Raw genomic sequence first — 17873 nt, forward strand, 5'->3', positions numbered from 1 at the left:
GAGCAATCAACCAAAGAAATCGGTTAATTATTCATAACCTGACTGAAACTTGATTCTCGACAGGTCTCAAGGCTGAAAAAAATAAATGCAGTAGCTTATTGACAGCGACAGAAATTATTGTAGCCGTCCAAAGAACGTATAGTTATACTACCTTGTATTTTTAAATGGCGGCCTTCAAGGTTCAATAATGGTCTGAATTCATAAGCCATTGCGTTGGTCCGATAAACACATTTGAAGAAATTTCGGTTGTCTTGAAGGAAAAATGGTAGCCAAGTTGGGAACATCATTAAGTTTTTTAAAGAGCGTCTAGCAATTGTCGCAGCATATGTTGTGATTTCTCTGCTGTCACATCCCGTTAGCGATTCTATTGAATTATTCGAATATCTAAGTTTTTCAAATATCCCTATATTACAAAATTTGATATTAGAACGAAATAATTCGACCAATACATATTTTTTAATGAATCAAATGAAGCAATTCCAATTCGATTTTAAATGAATTACCAGATAGCAGCTATTGCAGCAACTTGTATGATAAAGACGGGCAGTTTGTGCACAGTCTCACATGAGCGATGCTTTGGAGACTTGAGGAGTTATAACTTATAAATAATCTCAAGTTTTAACTAAATGGCATAATACCGGAATTAAATGCATAGTATATAAAATGACTGAATTTCTCACAATTGATTTAAAACCAATGTCATCTGCAATCAGATTTAAACGGTAGTAAAAAACGGGTACAATCTGAAATATTATTATAACATATATTAATGATATTATTAATATTATTATTCTACGAAGCAGTTATCGCGGAGTCTGGTTCAAACGAACTTCGATGGCACGTTACACATATGTTTAATAGCAAGCGAAAAATAAATATACACGAGAAAAGATGAGGACAGATAAAAATGACTAAGCACCTGATTCATAGGCTCTACGAATAGTTCCGCCTTTAGATGTTGACCGAACACCTGCAACAAAGGAGTCGATGTTGCGGAGGTCGGCAGACTGTTCCAGGTTCTGGCGCCGGCGAACAGGAACGCTCTGTCGCCGACGGTAACGTATATGTAGACGTGTAGATGGAACGACGAGTTCTGCTATTGATGACGAACGAAGTCGTCTTCTAGAAGGCAGATCCGACACGCGCTGCAGACATTCCGTGAGATAAGGAGGCGCCAGACCATGAAGGCATCGGAAAGTTAGAAGAGCGACCTTAACTGCGTGCGCTGCTGCAGTCGCAACCAGTGAAGATCGCGCAATATCGGCGTCACGATCGAATTTTTGTTTATTGCACGCGAGTCGAGCAGCAGCAGCAGCAGCAGCAGCAGCAGCGTTCATTACGTATTGCAGCTTATTAGGTGCCGTGGTCGGAAGTTCATAGAGTGTGGCTTTACCATAGTCCAATCGGGTCAGAACGAGCGCCAGCACGAGGTTTTCGAGAGACATCGGCTGACGCTACGCCGCAGAGCGCCAATATAAGCGGTGGTGACTTTGGTTATGTGATTATTCATAGAAAGTTGTGATTGTTCATAGTCCAGCGGAATGCCGAGATTGCGAACCAAAGACTCTGGTATGACGAACTCGTTGCCCCCGCGAACAGGGTTGGCTGGGAGCTGATGCTGGCGCCGAGCAGTCGCAAACCAAATAAATTCGGTTTTAGATACTTTGAGCGGGAGCAGGTTGGAGCGCATTCAGTCTGAGACGGAGTCCATGCAGACAGACTTCCGGTCCTGCAACGCTGCAGCGTTAGCCGATGAACAGTAGCCATAAATTTGGGCGTCGTCGGCAAACATGTGCGGATTCAAACTATGTGAATCAATTATGTGCAATACGTCGACAGTATATAACAGGAGGATCGTGTCTAGAAATGATTCCTGTGGTACACCACAAGTGACCAGCCTTGACCTTATGATGAGTTTAGTACTTCTCAGTAAATGGTCAAGCTGATGCTCCGCCTTCATCGTCTTTCGTCTCCAAATTGTCGATAGGCAGGTCACTCCACCCCTGGGTCCCAGATGTAACGTTGGACGTGTTCCGTCTATTTGCCCTCCATTTGGCCAGCTGATGCAAGATGCTGTTGTTTGTCACTAACTGAGGGTAGTTTCCCATAACTGGACAATCCGGGATCTTCTTCAGAAACTTATCCAGTTGTCTCTTGAAATAGTCGCATGGGTAAACTCCCTCCTCTCCCTCGTTAAACAGCCTTAGTCCTATACCACGGACAGTGATCCCTCACGAAGAGTCTGTACTCTGGCTGCTGCACGGTTATTAAATGGGGGAATCCTGCACAATCTCCCCCCTCCTTTCGTTGTAATACGTCACAATTTTAGAGGTCTCACATTCAAAGTTGGGAGCCAGTCCGGTTAGCTATGGGCAGAGTGGCCCAGTGGTTAAAGTTCAGAGTACCAAGTTTGGAGCAGAGAGGTGCGGGCTCGATCCCAGCTCTGTGCGCTAGTTTCTGGTCAGAATTGGCAATAAGGCTGGGCTGTTAATCAAGCAAAGAAAAATTTGAAGCAGTTAGTTGCGAGTTCAAGCCCCCAATATGCTGCAATGTTAAGAGTCGGTAAGTTCTGCAATGTTGAGAATCGGCGACAGGCCTACGGCCTAATAAACGCTAGAACCACTATTATTATCATCTCCCAAATGTACAGTATAATATACCTCTCTCTCTCTTCTCCTCTCCAGTGAGTACAGTCCCAGATGTTTCAGCCTATCCCAGTAGTTCAAGTCCAGCTCCCTCATGCCGCTGATCATGTACGTGAAGGTCCTCATAACTGCCTCCAGTTTCCGCACCGCACCCGCCTTGAGCGGCGTCCAAAGCTGACAGCAGTATTTAAGATTGAGAGCACTAGGGCTCTGAAAAGTATAATCATTGGCGCTGCTTCTCTTGTTCGAAATGTGGCGTAGAAAAGAGTTTTCGCGTCCAACGCATTGTAACCTATTGCTGAGATAGGACACGACCCACTGCAGCAATGTGCCACGCAGGCCGTATTATACATCAAGTCGATGCAATATACAGTAGTGGCGTGATCGACTGTGTCAAACACTGCCTACAGGTCGAGTAACGACAGTGCCGCAATGTCGCCGTGGTCTACTGTCGCAGAATGTCTGAAAGCACCTTCAGCACAGCGGTTTCTGTCGAGTGGAGATGACGCATGCAGACTGGAGGCGAGGCATTGACCGGACTGCTGAAGATACTTGTTCGGCTGTTGGGCCACAACGCTTTCCAGGAGTTTCGACAAAATCGACAGGTTGCAGATGGGTTGATATGATTTGGGATCAGAAGCGCCATGGTATGGTCGAACACGTGGCCTTGCGCGTTCGACTACCTGCATGGATTCCTTCAACGCGAAGCCGCGCGATGCAAACCGAGTCACGTCGTGCCAGGTCTCGGTCAGCGAGACGGCAGCTAATAAGCGTGCGCGACAGATGTGAAGAAACTCGTCAACCTTGCTATTTAGCGAACGGATTATTTCCGTGAATGATGAAAGGAGATGATTTATTTATTCACAACATTTCAGTTTTCCTTCAATAAAGTCTTGCACATCCTCAAAGAATTTTCCTACAGCCAAATCGTGATATGGAGGCTGGCACTTTCTCATGATTAATAATTTCAGCTCCTAAGAATTATTTGAAAACATCACTCAAAACAGTGACCGCAAGTTTTTTAACAGGATAAGCAACAAAAATTTAGGTAGTATGTAAGAATCTTCCATCAACAAAACGATTTACTAATGAGCAGTTGTTTTGACCAACACGTGCAAGCAGCTGGAATACAGAGAGAAATCGATCTGAGTGAAGTAGGTATACAAAAACAGCGTTCGTACAATTTGAACCTGATGAAACATCTCCAAAATGTACAGCATTAAATTCGTTAAATTCTCGAGAAGGTTGTAATTGAAATCCTAGAACAAGAAAACGGCACTAAAAATGGTTTTATACCCACTCATTGGACGACTAGGCGAGGTTTGGTACGAGTCTGTCATATTTTATTAGTTGAACATAGAAGTCAAGAGTATGAGCGGCACGAAAAATACCAGAGGAGTCCATGCAGAACGAACGAAGTTATATGGCCTTAAAGAAAACTGGGAGTCGGAGGCGCGCGTCGACTTCTTGTGCTGAACTGCATGACATTCTTGACTACAACTAACTGGAGCGAGAGGGGGCGAGCTATCACTTTAATGACTCTTAAAAGAACAATAATTGCGCAATTTTAGTGCACTTAGGCTTACATTTAACTCAATACTGATGCACTAAACCTCAGTAGCCGGAATGATTCCCTTGCGATGTTCCTGTAGGAATTGCTATCAACGGGTGCCGTTCAGTAGATAAAAAGAAAGTAGCTGCCGGATCCTGACTCGGCGAACAGTAGCTGTGCCCCGAGGGACGTGGAAAATTACGCTCCCGTCATTAAACATGTGGTAGCAAATAATCTTGTGACCATTAAACTAATAACAAACCAAAGCCGGTGACAAAATATGAACCTAAGGGAAAAATAGATATTTCAGATTGAAAAAAACTGGTATATAAGGTCATTAGATGAAATATTCGGAATTATGATACATCACCCGTGACGACCCATATACAGAACACTTTGAGAAATTGGCTAGCACCGTGATCGGTATTGTTGGTTCGCATTGAATTATATTATAGGTTATTTATTAAAATATTACCAAAAGTATAACTTAAGCGGTGATTTTTTATTTTATTTGAGAGAGATTGTTCGAAATTATTTGAAAAATAAAGAAACGGCGAAAAATAAAACAACCATCAAAGTAATTATTTCCATTTGCACAAATATAATAAAGAAACGAAATGAAGCAAACGGTTTAAATGTTTATTGAATTTTTGATTGATTCGTGATTTGTGGGGTTGTGCAATGTTTTGCATTATCTTATCTGAGGATGACTCATGAGTGCATTGTAATATGTGTAGTCCTGATTTCGTCTTTCCCTACCTCGACTATAGCTTATTGAACGCGTAACAATGATACATGATGACATCGCGGTGGTAGGCCGCAGTGTCAGTCCTGCGCACCAATACCTAAATTTCATCATAAAACCGTAAATTCCCTTAGCAACCTTAAGACATCATAACCCGCATCAAACATAGTTACCGATGCGCGTTTCGCAAATATTTGATTTCCAGTTACTAAATTTAAGTTGCCAATCACTTTTTTGTGATATCATTAGGCCTATAGTTAGGTCATGAATCTCTCGATAGAGAAAAAGATGCAACGCTGTAAAGTCGAATTTATATTTGAAAAGTCAAAATGAAAGAAACAGAAAAGTCAATCAACCAACAATATGAATTGGCACAACGAAACACAAGCAGTTTTGAATGCTCTTTCAAAGTTCTATATGAAACGTATATAAAAATATTGTTATTAAAAAATCAGCGGAGTTGATTTAATAGTCGATCGGTAACAAAAAAAAAGAGACCGGGCGGAACCTTCTTCGTTTTTTACAAACTTGCAACATGGATCAGAAGCAACGAGTGAGTTCGAGTCGAGAAAGAAGGGGAAAATTTCTTTGGTTTGTCGCAGTGTTCGGTATGCCGACGGCTGCTGAGTTATTGCTCGTAATTGCCACAGTTGACATGGACATGTTGCTGATGGACAGCCAACATTCTTCTTCTGTCGCTGTCACTTTTGTCACCAGTTACGCACGGCGGCCAGGCGCGGCGCACATTCTTCTGAGACAATAATTGCCGAACTGCAAAACTCCTTCACAATCACAAATAAATGATCTTCTAAAGAGGAATAATCACATGAATATTGGGCAAAACATTAGATACTTGATTAAAAATCGAGCAAAAATAATTGCAAAAGGACTAAATTTGCTTAGCAGGACATAAAAATTGAACTTTTGTTATAAATAATTACTAAGCTACTATCTTTGCCAGTGACACTCAATTATTTGATTGCTTCAAAAGATTTTACCATGTGAAATAACGGATGAAGACTTTAATTACCATATGAAATAATGTATGATTGAAATTATTTGAAGTGTGAGAATATATTATTTCACGATGGCACTGACTGACGGGGCGAAAATATATTTAAAGAACTGACCGCGTTTAGATTATTACACCTTGCTTATGTTGAAACTAGTAACAAATTGTTGGTTTTAATTTCAAATCATTTGATAAGCACTGGAAGTGTCTTAACATTGCATACTTCATGCAGCTTTCAAAACTACTAAAGATTAATAATTCCGCTGCAGAAGCAAATATGCACAAAACGAATGCAAAATCGTTTGCATCAGTTTGAACGGAATAAAAGGCCACAACAAAAAATTCAGCTGCCTATTCGGAAAGAATAGTATACAGATGAGATCGTAAGTCATAAACTTCAATTTAATCTGAATGAATTACCAATTTAGCACAAATGTTGATAATTTTCCGTCTGTTACTTTGGTTTCTGAAAACATGCATTTTAAATACGCATATGCCGTTTTATTTGTACGTCATAATTAATAACAGCGCAAAAATATCTCAGTGCGCATTTCGGACGCGCTTTAAGGAACTTGGTTCAAAGAAACGAGAGTCCAGCAGGGCCTATACTTTCAAAAAAAGTTAAGAGATCCTAAGTTCATCAGCCAATCATTGACGGCCTTTCAAGCAAAATCCGCCAATCATAGACAAGAAAATAAAGCGTAAGTACTTACGTTCACTAGCGAGTTTTGAAAGTATGGCCCCAGAATTAGCCGTGTTTGGTCACTGCGAGTCGTGATTCCTGTTCTGGGGCGAGGAAGAATGCGGACGTCTCGAGACCAGACAGGTGCTAAACGCTCCTGCACCGTCATTTCCAAAGCGCATTTGCAATCACCGATTTCTTCGAGCCGCCTGGTATAATTTTTACTAATAATCAAAGCTGAAAAGCAACGGCAGTTGCATGTTTGACTACTGCCGCTTATCGAGATGCAGACATTTTTATAGAAAAATGAAGAGCAATATCTAAGGAACTATTCACTGTAATTATATAAATTTAGGTTCCACAAATGATGCGATGGGAATAAGCGATGAAAATAATCACCCATGTCTTCATTCAAGTGACGAAATTAAGACGAAAAATATAAGCGACGGAGTTAATTAACGAGAGGGAACCCATACGAGAAATTCTCGTATGGCTTCTAGTGTTTATTACTATTGAAAAATTATGTTACTTTCTGAGCACGATTTGTAGAACTAAGCTTACAGCTGCAGCTTCTAAAAAGATTTTAAAACAACGAACGAACAAGCGTAAAAATTTTTTTAGTTAATCGATTATTTCTTATTAGAGTTAGAGAGACTTTTATTATATTAGATAAGTTCAGCTGATTGCTGCATATTATCAATCTGTTACCAAATTAATTACGAAAACACACCACTGTTGCTGATGCAAATTCAGTAACATTGCTTTTCGTGCATTTCGTGGCTAGAATTGCACTCGCCCATGTACGTGGCAGCTGTGAGTCGCTGTCGCTAGTGCTTAATTACTGGCTTAATTACTGCTGTGTACGCTGTACTCGCTCTCTTGCCATGCATTAGGGAGATTTTAAGTTCCAACTTTCCAATCCAAAATTGCAATTTTCGGTTCTCACGAAGCTTGAAAATCAAACAATGAAGGGAAAGTGGAAGTTAAACTTCATAGAAAAAGTCCACAACTTTATTTTTAACCTTTATGTAAATTAATATGAGTTTCAGAAACAGTTCATCAATAGATGAAATATTTGAGAAATTTTTGTTTGAAACCACCATTCATATTTTTCTTCTATAGTGATTGAAAATAAATTATGAAATTTTTTTAGTCGTTTTATTTGGAAGAAATTCGAGTATTCAGCAAATTTATTCGCTGTACGCGAAGTTTTTACTGTTTTCCGTCGACAATTTCAACGAAGCTCGACAGCGTTGTTGAAGTATTCACACCAGCACACCCTGGTATAGTGGCGGCTGTTGCAAGGCTCCTAACGCGTTAAGTTTGGTCCAACAAAAGACCGTAGAGCTTTTAGGACCACAAACCTTCAATTATTCTCATAGTCGGTGTCCATTCCCTTAAAGCGAACACTTCTCAGATGCTTTAGCTGTAATTTGGCGTCACTTTTTGCACTTGGGGCTCTCTTTTCGTCACATTGAAAAGCTCTTGGTAGGCTCTAAACACCGCTTACGGCCTAGCCGACACACCTCGGCTACAGCTTCAAAAACTCCCACCAGCTTCCCCACACTTCATAGACTAGGCAGGTCAGAATATTTATTTCACCCAAATCCGTACAACAGACAACACATAATATTATTGAAAGAACCACACAAAAACAAAGGTCCAAATTTGATGATACGTTTCCTGGAACCTGAACTGTCATTTTAAGAACCGTCAGTATTTTAATTCATGATGATATTCCATTCTCAAATCTGACTTTAGTCTCTGGAAGGTCAAACCTTTCGGAGAAGAACCTGCAATTGCACTCCTTTTTCAATGTACTTGAGGAATCAGATTACAGAAAGTTGACAAGTAAATGAATTTGCACTGAAGATGATTTGCTGATCAGATCGATGTTTTAACAGAAGATTTTTTGTTTTCAGATTACAACGCTAATTCGAGAAATTGTTCTGTTCGTTGGTGCAAAAAAACTTGAAAGGAAACATGCCGAGATTCCAAACAAACTCAACTGAGATAATCATCAAAAATGATAAAATATCACTGATTTTTCAATAAATGATTTTAAAGCCAAAAAAATACAATTGTAACGAACAAGTATGTAGGTCACAAGGTCTTCTGAATTATTATAGCAAGCTGTTTTTGCCACAGAAATTGTTTCAAATGGAATGAAACTTTGGCAAATGTAAATTTTGCAACGGGTTACAAAAGGCTTTATAAAGAATAGAGATGGGTCACAAATTTAATATGTCGCTAACGAACATAAATTACTTCAATTTTCAAATAATCATTTTGAATTAAGATAGACAATACTGCTTGTTAAATAACATTTTCTAAGCAAAGCGCTTGCTCAAAATATACCCTATAACGTTCAAACTTTTAAGCCACTAGGAAATAGATGCTAGTTTTAGGTATTTGCCATAAAGTAGACCCAAATCTGCATGATATTGCCAACTCAGTCCCTTAATTTTTTAATTTTTCATTCATTATAGTACAACGGTTTATTAACATTACCAACCCGAAATCTATTCTTCACGCTGAACTGAAGTCACTCGTAAAAAATTAGAAACCGAGATGACAATGTCATTGATTTGGATTGACGTATTGCATATGCACGATAACTAAGCGTGCATATAACTTAGATTATAATCAAGGATTTATGCATTGATTTTTCTAAATATATGAAGTACATGAATTAAGGCATTAAAGAACACCAACTGAAACCACTAAATTATTGATTCGTCACCGGTGTTCAGAAGAGAAGAAAACATTTTTATTTGTCTTCCTAGATCAACTTGAGACGATAGCAAAATTATTCCTCCATCGAGTAAAGAGTAAAGTCAAAATAGACTTGCCTGAATTAAAATTTAAATGTGATATATCGAAACATTAAATCAGCAACACGTCTTTAGATCAAGTGGATTACAAAATTTACAATGAAACTAAAGCTTTTCTGAGCTAAGCCGGCAGCTACACAAACAGTTACTGCCAACACAGTTACTTCCACAGTTGCAGAAGCCACAGTTACTTTTTCTACGCATAAACCATCAATCAGCCAATTTTTATGCGTAGTATAAAAGGTTCGTCAATGTCGAGATCTATTTGTTTCTGATTAATCGGTTGTCGGTTTGTTTCGGATTAATATTGCTTCGTTTTTGCCGATTGAACTTAACAGGTTCATTTTTGCAGTATTATTTTCTCACTGAAAGGATTGGAAGCTCTCGGGTGTACGAGGCATATGTAGCAAGTGTTACACCCAATTCCAGGGAGTGGTTACATACGTGCGACGATCTGCTGCACGAAAGACTCTTCAGCTGCACAGCGTCTTTGCGTCACTGAAATCCTCTTCACTTTGGTTTAGATGACGAAATAGTATAATTTTGCTCACATTTTCGTAGCGTTTGTAAAGCAGGCAATCGAACGTTTGAATACATAGTTTTATTCTTGACATACATTCCATGTAAATGAAGAGATAAACACAATTCTGCACCGAACGCAATTAGAGGTGTAATCCAAAACTGCACGAAGCAAACAGAACTTCTTAATTAATCACACATTACTTTTCTTCCGGCTTTAGCCAGTCTTTGACTTATGTGGGAGAAATATATTCATCCGAAATATTTTGGCTTAAAATTATGTATAATTTAACAAGAAAATAAGTTTTCCCAGCCAGTTCACAGAAAATTAAAAAAGGCTAGCAGCTAGGAAGAATTCGAAGCGCAGACGCCTAGGCTAAGTACCGGTCGCTTCGTTAGCACATGTTTAGGCCGACGAGAGACGAGTTAGAAGAATGCAAACGCTCGTGGCTATAGTTCATCCTATTGGTATTCTGCAAGGCTGAGCGTGTCTTCAGTCTCCATTAAAGTTATGGAGGTGTAGTGGCTCTAACGCATCCGCTTTATGAACCATCGCTGGCGCTGACCGCTGATGCTGTGTTTGCATAAGCCAAATTTGTCAGTCATTCTCAGCACCTCGTAAAATCTGTCGACAACTGGCGTAATGTTCGTAGATTCCCTGAGCGCGCACGAGCAACCTTCTCTGAGCCCGTGCATGCAGAAGGCGCATCATCAGCAACGTTTCAATAACTGAATGAATATTTAGTAAAATTTGCGATCATGATCACTCATCCTTCAACTGAACGATGATTAACTCTTTTTGAATCTTCAAGGCTGTAAAAGTTTATTCAAGGTGAGGCGAGTAAATATTTTTACTACTCAACATTACGGTATTGCCACTAAAGTTTCAATTTAAAACAGTGTCAATCGATTTTTGTGAGATGGAACTTTTTTAATTATGAGAGAGTGTTACTAGATCATTGTCATAACTTTACAGGCATTAAGCATTGTCGTCAGCAACAACGATGTTTAACAAAACTTCATAAAACGGCACGTTGTTCACATATAAGTGTTCAACAGGAAATGAATGTTTCACTAAAAGCAATAAAAACAATATACGGGAACAATAAAAGCTAGAATAATCTATGTGACTTCAATTGCCATGACCTTCGAGTGTTAAAAAACAATAAGAGATATCTGTACATACAAAAAAAAGTTGGGAAGCTGCAGAAACTAGTGAACGATGTGGTCAGTTAATTGGAAAACCCCATATAGAGCTGCACGGTTCAGTCTCGAGAAAGGCATCATCAGAAACAATTAGAGTTTGAGTTAAACAATAAGACGGAGATGAAACGGTCAGTCATATCGGTCCCTTCCATCAAAACGACCAGCTCGTTCATTCTCTGGTCCTGAGGCATAGCGGGCGAAGCCTGTTTTTTTATTTTCAGTGCCAGTCTATATGTAAATGGAAGCTTATTCTATCGCACTCTGAGGAGCGGAGCTGAGATGGCTTGCAAGCCTCTACGTGCGATGCCCATACACTTAAACAGTTTTGAAGATATGGGCACGCAGGAAACCGCAGCTGCCTTGTTAAATTTTAGACGAGAAGGTACTCCGCAGAATGGGAATGGACGAATATTGGAGAGAATCGTTCGGGCGCCATGTGAATGGATCCGCCTAGCTTAAAAAGCGGACTATGTATGTATCTATGGCACACGGATGAACTTAAAAATTACCGATATACTCTGAACTATTCAAATTAGTTCATGGATACTGGCTTGATGATGTCCCATATGCTTGGAATTTAACAAAATGACAACAGTTTGATAAACTTGTCAGAGCATGCAAGAATGAAACGCAGCGTTGTCATTTTCTTGCATTTAATATCAGGCATAAAGGCTTGAGTGGATCGAAAGCTGGCAAGCAAATATGTTCCTGGCATGGTGGGCGCTTTACAGAAACTCTCCTGTACCGACAAGCAACAGAGTGAATCCCAGTCCACGAAATGGGCACATATTAAACAAAATGAAATATTATCATGTAACTTAACTGAGTGGGCAAACGAACACACAAAATATAATTTATTATGACGCTCAAGGCTGGCTAGATGAAACTATTTGATAGATGTTTGCTACATTTCAGATATAAGTTTATGGATGGATATGGAAGCGTATGGATGTATGGAAGACTTATTACACCAATGAATGTTGCTGTGATAAGGTATGAAACGAGTGCATCACCATATAGGTACCATATTTAACTTGTCCAAAAGAGACAACATTGAAGGAAATAATCCTCCACGACCGCGTTACGATTGAATGTAATAAGGGACAGCTCCACGTATTAAGATTCAGCCAATGATGGTGTCCCGCTGCTAAAAACTCTTATGTCTCATCAGGAATTGAAATGCAATGTTGGATCGTAAAGAATGACGTCTCTTAGCCACCAATTGATTTCTAAAACAGACATATATAGGGAGTTTGCTTGCACAAGCTAACTGATCATCTAATTACAAAACAATTTGAACTTCAGGTGAAAGACAAATCGTTGCGATGAGTGCCTTTTTTTCAAACATGTCTTATCGTTTAACTTTCACAAAATCGCACGAATTATTTTCTGAATCAAGCAATAATAAAAATTCTTCCGCAAGAATGTTCGGTAAAACTTAGGAAGCCTAACTTATCCGTTTTATGAAGCGAGTTGGAATTGTTATCATCTCCATTAGAGTAACTTAGAGCAAGTACGATTTCAAACAAGTCCAACCTTTTATTGCATAAGCTTTATTTAACACATGTTGTAAGAAATCTCGCATCGTTGCTTAATTTTTTCATTTACTTAAACATTGTTTCGCTAGAATAAGATTGTTTTAGTTCAATCTAGGGTAAGTTTAATGTTAGGGTAGTTTAGGTCAGAGCCGGGTTTCCTGAATTAAAAAAGTTCGCACTGATACACCGCCGTAGCAACACTTATTTTTGTGATCACCATTCAGCTCGTCGTCTGCCACCGCTACTTCATCAGCATTTAACCCTACGTCTAATTATCTTCCATGTTCTGTGATTTACCTAAACCTTGGTTTGAGTGCCCGATATTCTTTCGTTTTGTCAAGTTAGCTCAAATCGATGCTTAAAATTAGCGCGTGCAATGCTTCAGACTTCAATTATCTATTTTTTTCAAAATCAACTCTAATTATTTAACTTTAAATGGATGCAGCTCCAACTCATGCTCTATTTTAGAGTTTACCCCAAATCATACTTGAACAAACCAATTTTCAACTTTTCTTTCTGTATTTCCGTCTGAAACATGCACCTACTACCGATTTCTTTTTTTTCATACAATTCACTTCTTCCCACAAGTGCGTTAGCACACTGAGAGGCAATTTAATCTCAGGTGTTTAATCTAATTAGCCTAATTTGAATTTACTGCTTTGAATTTGATGAATGCTGCTATTTGATGAATATTATCTTGTCTTCTATGATCCATTCATTCAAATTAACCAATTTTTCACAGTATGAATCACAAACCTGCTGTGTAGCTGATGGAGACTCAGGCGCTTCGACTTACCTGTTGCCGCTGTTCTTCCCTTGACGCGTTCACAGCAATTTATTCTCCCTTGGCTTTTACTTTTGGTGAAACGAATCCATCGCGTCTTCAAGAATACAAGGTTGCAAGTTCAAATTCAATCCACTCCTCGTTTCAATAAATTTGTATAACGTTCAAATTGCTTCACTACCTTTAACGAAGATACGATTGTATAAAATTATTCAGGTTTCTGATAAAATTAAGGCGCAAAAAAATTTGTGTAATTAGGTTAACATAAAATTATTTCAGTCTTTATGAAGGTTATACGTCATTAAAAAGCCATCTTATTAATACTCGATAATGATGCTAAACTATGTAATTAGTATTTCTTTCTGACAGCTCATCACTCTCTTTTAATTTATAAGTCCAAAATAGAAATCAAATAAATCAATCAAAGAGAAGTCAAACTAAAATAATTTATTGCTGGAATACCAACGTTCACAACGCAACGAGCCCAAAAACTAGAGCAGCAAATTTACTGTATGCAAGCAAATTCCTTGTTATACATACTGCCAGGATGCTTCACTTCTTATTAAAGACTAACACAACATCGAGGCATCCAAGCATAGCATGAGCGGAGGTGAACTCGGCAGGCGCTAGGCGACAGGCACTTACCTATCAATAGGGCGGGCGCTGGAGGGAGACTAGGAAAGAGGTAAGCAGCAGGGGGCGAAGAGTCTTGTTTGTTCGGAGGTGTGAACGCTGAGAGGCTTAGCGAGATTAGGGGTGTGAGCTATAAGCACGAGATCGGTGAGACGCCTTCGCCAACAGCCATACATCTAGACGTGCAACAGCGAGGTGTCGAGGTGGTCAAACCAAGATTTAGTACTGAGAAGAAGTCGCAGGTTTTCGTTTTTTCTTCGTGGAAGAATCTTGCGTGTTGCGAGAATTATCATATATATTGTAACGTAAAATTGAAAAAAATATGTGAAACGAAGACTTACTACAATATGATTATAACCGCTCTGCTATTTCGTCCACCTTTGTAAATATGCGCTCGAAACGAATATCGGTACAGAGAAACAAATATATAAAGTCAGAGTGCATGTACTCCAAACCTTGGCCCTCTTATTCCGTTGTGCAGAATAATAAAATACTCGTTTCGAAAGCGAGGATGCACACTCAAAAAAAATCATAAAGGGTTCAAAGTTGCCTTCAATATACAATATTGATGAAATAATCGAGGCAAAAATTGTATTGCAAAAATTATTTAGCCGAGATTAACTTCTTGCCTAAATGTGTTAATTTCATTGAGAGAAAAATAGATTTTCCAAGCAAAGATGGACTAGAATCGTCCCGACTCCTCTTCATTCCAGTCTGCCAGATAGCATTTCCTGAGCACTTTGGTGTGCGGTCAATTGGAATTAGGCAGCAGAGTTATGCTTCATACGGCGATCATCGGTTAAAAAGTAAGAAAAAAACCCAGAGAATGTACAGCGTCAGACTAAATGTGATGAGAAGAAAACTTAACGCTGAACATAATTTTTCAAAATTAATGAGCAGCTTTGTGAATGTGGTCCCATCAACCTGTAATATTTTAGCGAATGAATATCTGAGATGCCATACTTTTCAACGAACCGTAAATTAATAAAAGAATTCACCCTAAATGATTCAACGATATTTTGTAACAGAAATCTCACTGTATCACTACCATCTCATTGAGTGTTAAATGGAATATTCGGATTAATCAGAAGATGAACCACTAAACAATAAACAAAGTTCGATTTTGATAATTTCTTAAAAAAATACACAAAAATGGCATGCAACCTCTGCACCCTGAGGGTTACGGCTCAAGTTGAGAAAATTTGCGAAAAAGGTTGAAGTAAGGACTGTGACTAACACCTTCAAGAAAGAACAGTCCAAAACGAGCGCTATTCAGTCAGAGTCGCTCCCACTAATTAAGACCAAGGTAAGGATAGTCATCACTCATCAACAGACAGTGTCAAGTGGATGTATGTTCAAAACAAACATCAAGTGAAGGACAGTTCTCAACTGACAGCGTCAAGTGGATGTATGTTCAGAACAAACATCAAGCGAAGGACAGTTCTCAACCGACAGCGTCAAGTGGATGTATGTTCAAAACAAACATCAAGTGAAGGACAGTTCTCAACCGACAGCGTCAAGTGGATGTATGTTCAAAACAAACATCAAGCGAAGGACAGTTCTCAACCGGCAGCGTCAAGTGGATGTATGTAGAAAACAAACATGAAATGAAGGTCAACCGACAGCGTCAAGTGGATTTCTGACCACATCAAACAACATAATGTAAATGACACTCACCAACAAACAGCGGCGGGTTACATCGGCCCACGACCAACACGACGAATGAGAAGCTTGACGTTCCATTGGTAAATAGTAAATACGACCCAAAAAAAAATGTTGCAGATAAAATAGAGCGATGGAGCCAGGAGGCACAGCGGCGGCGCTTACGTTCACACCTCAAATTCCTGAAGAGTGCAGTAAGCTGTAATTTGCTGCACCTGTCTTGCAGCGAGCTCAGCTCGCGCGTTCGCAAGTTATCCAACAATTTACCGTCATCTTATTTCCTCGTACGGCATGATTGCTTAGTCAATCAATCGCATGCAATGATAATGCATTGCCCATAATAAAATCATGACAAGATCTGAATAAATTTTCCTTACGGAAACAGTTTAAAAAATTGGACGGTACTATTTGCGTAGGATGCGAGATTGGTTGAAATAACAACATATTCGTTACATCCAGGAGGCAGTGTAGCGTGCAATATGATAACGAAGCCTTAATAAAGCTTTTCATTTAAAATGTGAAAAGGCAGCTATAGGAAAATTGCTCAGGAGCGACACTGAACAAATCATTACAATTATAAAAGTTCACAAATAATCTCACTCGTACTTTTTTTAACAACAGCAATGCGAACATAAACATAATATTCTCTATCTCTCACAATATCAGTCGTTTGATGTGCTCAGCATTAGCAAAGGCATACGGAGGAAACTGCTGCAATAATAGGCAGTTACAATACAATACAATACAATAACTCAAAGAAGTTCATGAGACTTTGTCTGTATATCGGTGCACATCTAGCCTTATTTTGGGTCATACTGAGCCAGTTTCGACCGGAAAATGAATGTATCAATGCTACACGCATCAATTGCATCACTATTTGGACATTATGATCCATAATTTTTGGTGCATTTTCTCATTTATGGAAAAAATGCACTATTGTGCTCGCCATGTCCGTCCGTCCGTCTGTCTGTCTGTCCGTGACCTCAAGTTTTCGTCGACGAGAAAATGCGCTCTCTGTCACTCACTGCAGTGATTACTGAGTTATATTTTTTTCAGTATAACCGATTGATGTTATCATGCATGCTGATATTCTTTATATGACTCAATAAATCTCTTGATAAAATTGCTGCAGCACTGATCTTTTAAAACAGCGTTTGTAAAAGTTTGTTTAAACACTCACCTATTTTTCTCTTATTATAATGTCGTATAATAATTGTGTAATAGTATAGACAATGAATTTGAACTGTGAAAGTTGTGTAAACTGTGGCAGCAGTATATTAAATATTATTTAAAGGATTGCAAAGAATATGGGAACCTTCAGTTTTTCTAGACTACGCTAACTATTCAAAAATTAATAATTATTTACGCTACGCTAATTCGCTACGCTAATTATTTCTCATATTACGAATGAGGCTGTCATTGCGTGAATTTCAAAGGAGAACCCAATTGTTCCGGTTTTGAAAATGTTTTTATTAATTGTTGGACACCGAAATTCTGAATTACACTTTTGTTCTTGGAATTACAGTATGAACACTATTTTTTGATTTGAACCTGGAAACACGTTTTTACCTGAAAGCTAGAAGTGTTGTACAAATTAACAAATAATAACAGAAGAAAGAATTAGAATTGCCTGAATGCATTCAAAGCATATTATGTTTTAATCTGGGTCCATATTAGAGATAATTTCATTAAAATGGTTGTTGAAAAATGAAAGTTTAAGTTTTTTAGCTCCTCCGTCTGATGAATGTCAGATTTGATGCTCCGGCAGGTTTCAGTAGACATTTACAAATTTCCTGTGCATCGTAAGGATGAAGTTATTCTGTTGCTTTATTTTATTATTTATTATTATTATTTATATTATTATTTATTATTTGAAGTTATTCTGTCTTTTTGGAGGAATTTCTTTCCCTTGCGCCTCACCACCGAGTCAACAAATAACGGAACGATAAGATCTAAATATTCATTATCAAGTTGAATATAATACAAGTTTCTGAATCTATGACCAGGTGCACTTTTTTTCGAAGGTCAGACAGATGCGTGGCCAATTGTTTCCTTCTCGTG

At 38.8% G+C, this 17873-nt stretch overlaps 1 protein-coding gene across 1 annotated transcript in view; it reads right to left on the bottom strand.

The window, feature by feature from the left end:
* Positions 1-911: 911 nt before the first annotated feature.
* LOC125178539 overlaps positions 912-17873 on the bottom strand; it is a 59121-nt gene continuing 42159 nt past the window's right edge. The window contains exon 5 of the mRNA XM_047882527.1: positions 912-1043. Coding sequence (XP_047738483.1) covers positions 912-1043 — 132 coding nt within the window. The remainder of the gene's footprint in view (positions 1044-17873) is intronic.

This window comes from Hyalella azteca, unplaced genomic scaffold (genome assembly GCF_000764305.2).
Source record: "Hyalella azteca isolate HAZT.00-mixed unplaced genomic scaffold, Hazt_2.0.2 contig1382, whole genome shotgun sequence".
NCBI lineage: Eukaryota > Metazoa > Arthropoda > Malacostraca > Amphipoda > Hyalellidae > Hyalella > Hyalella azteca.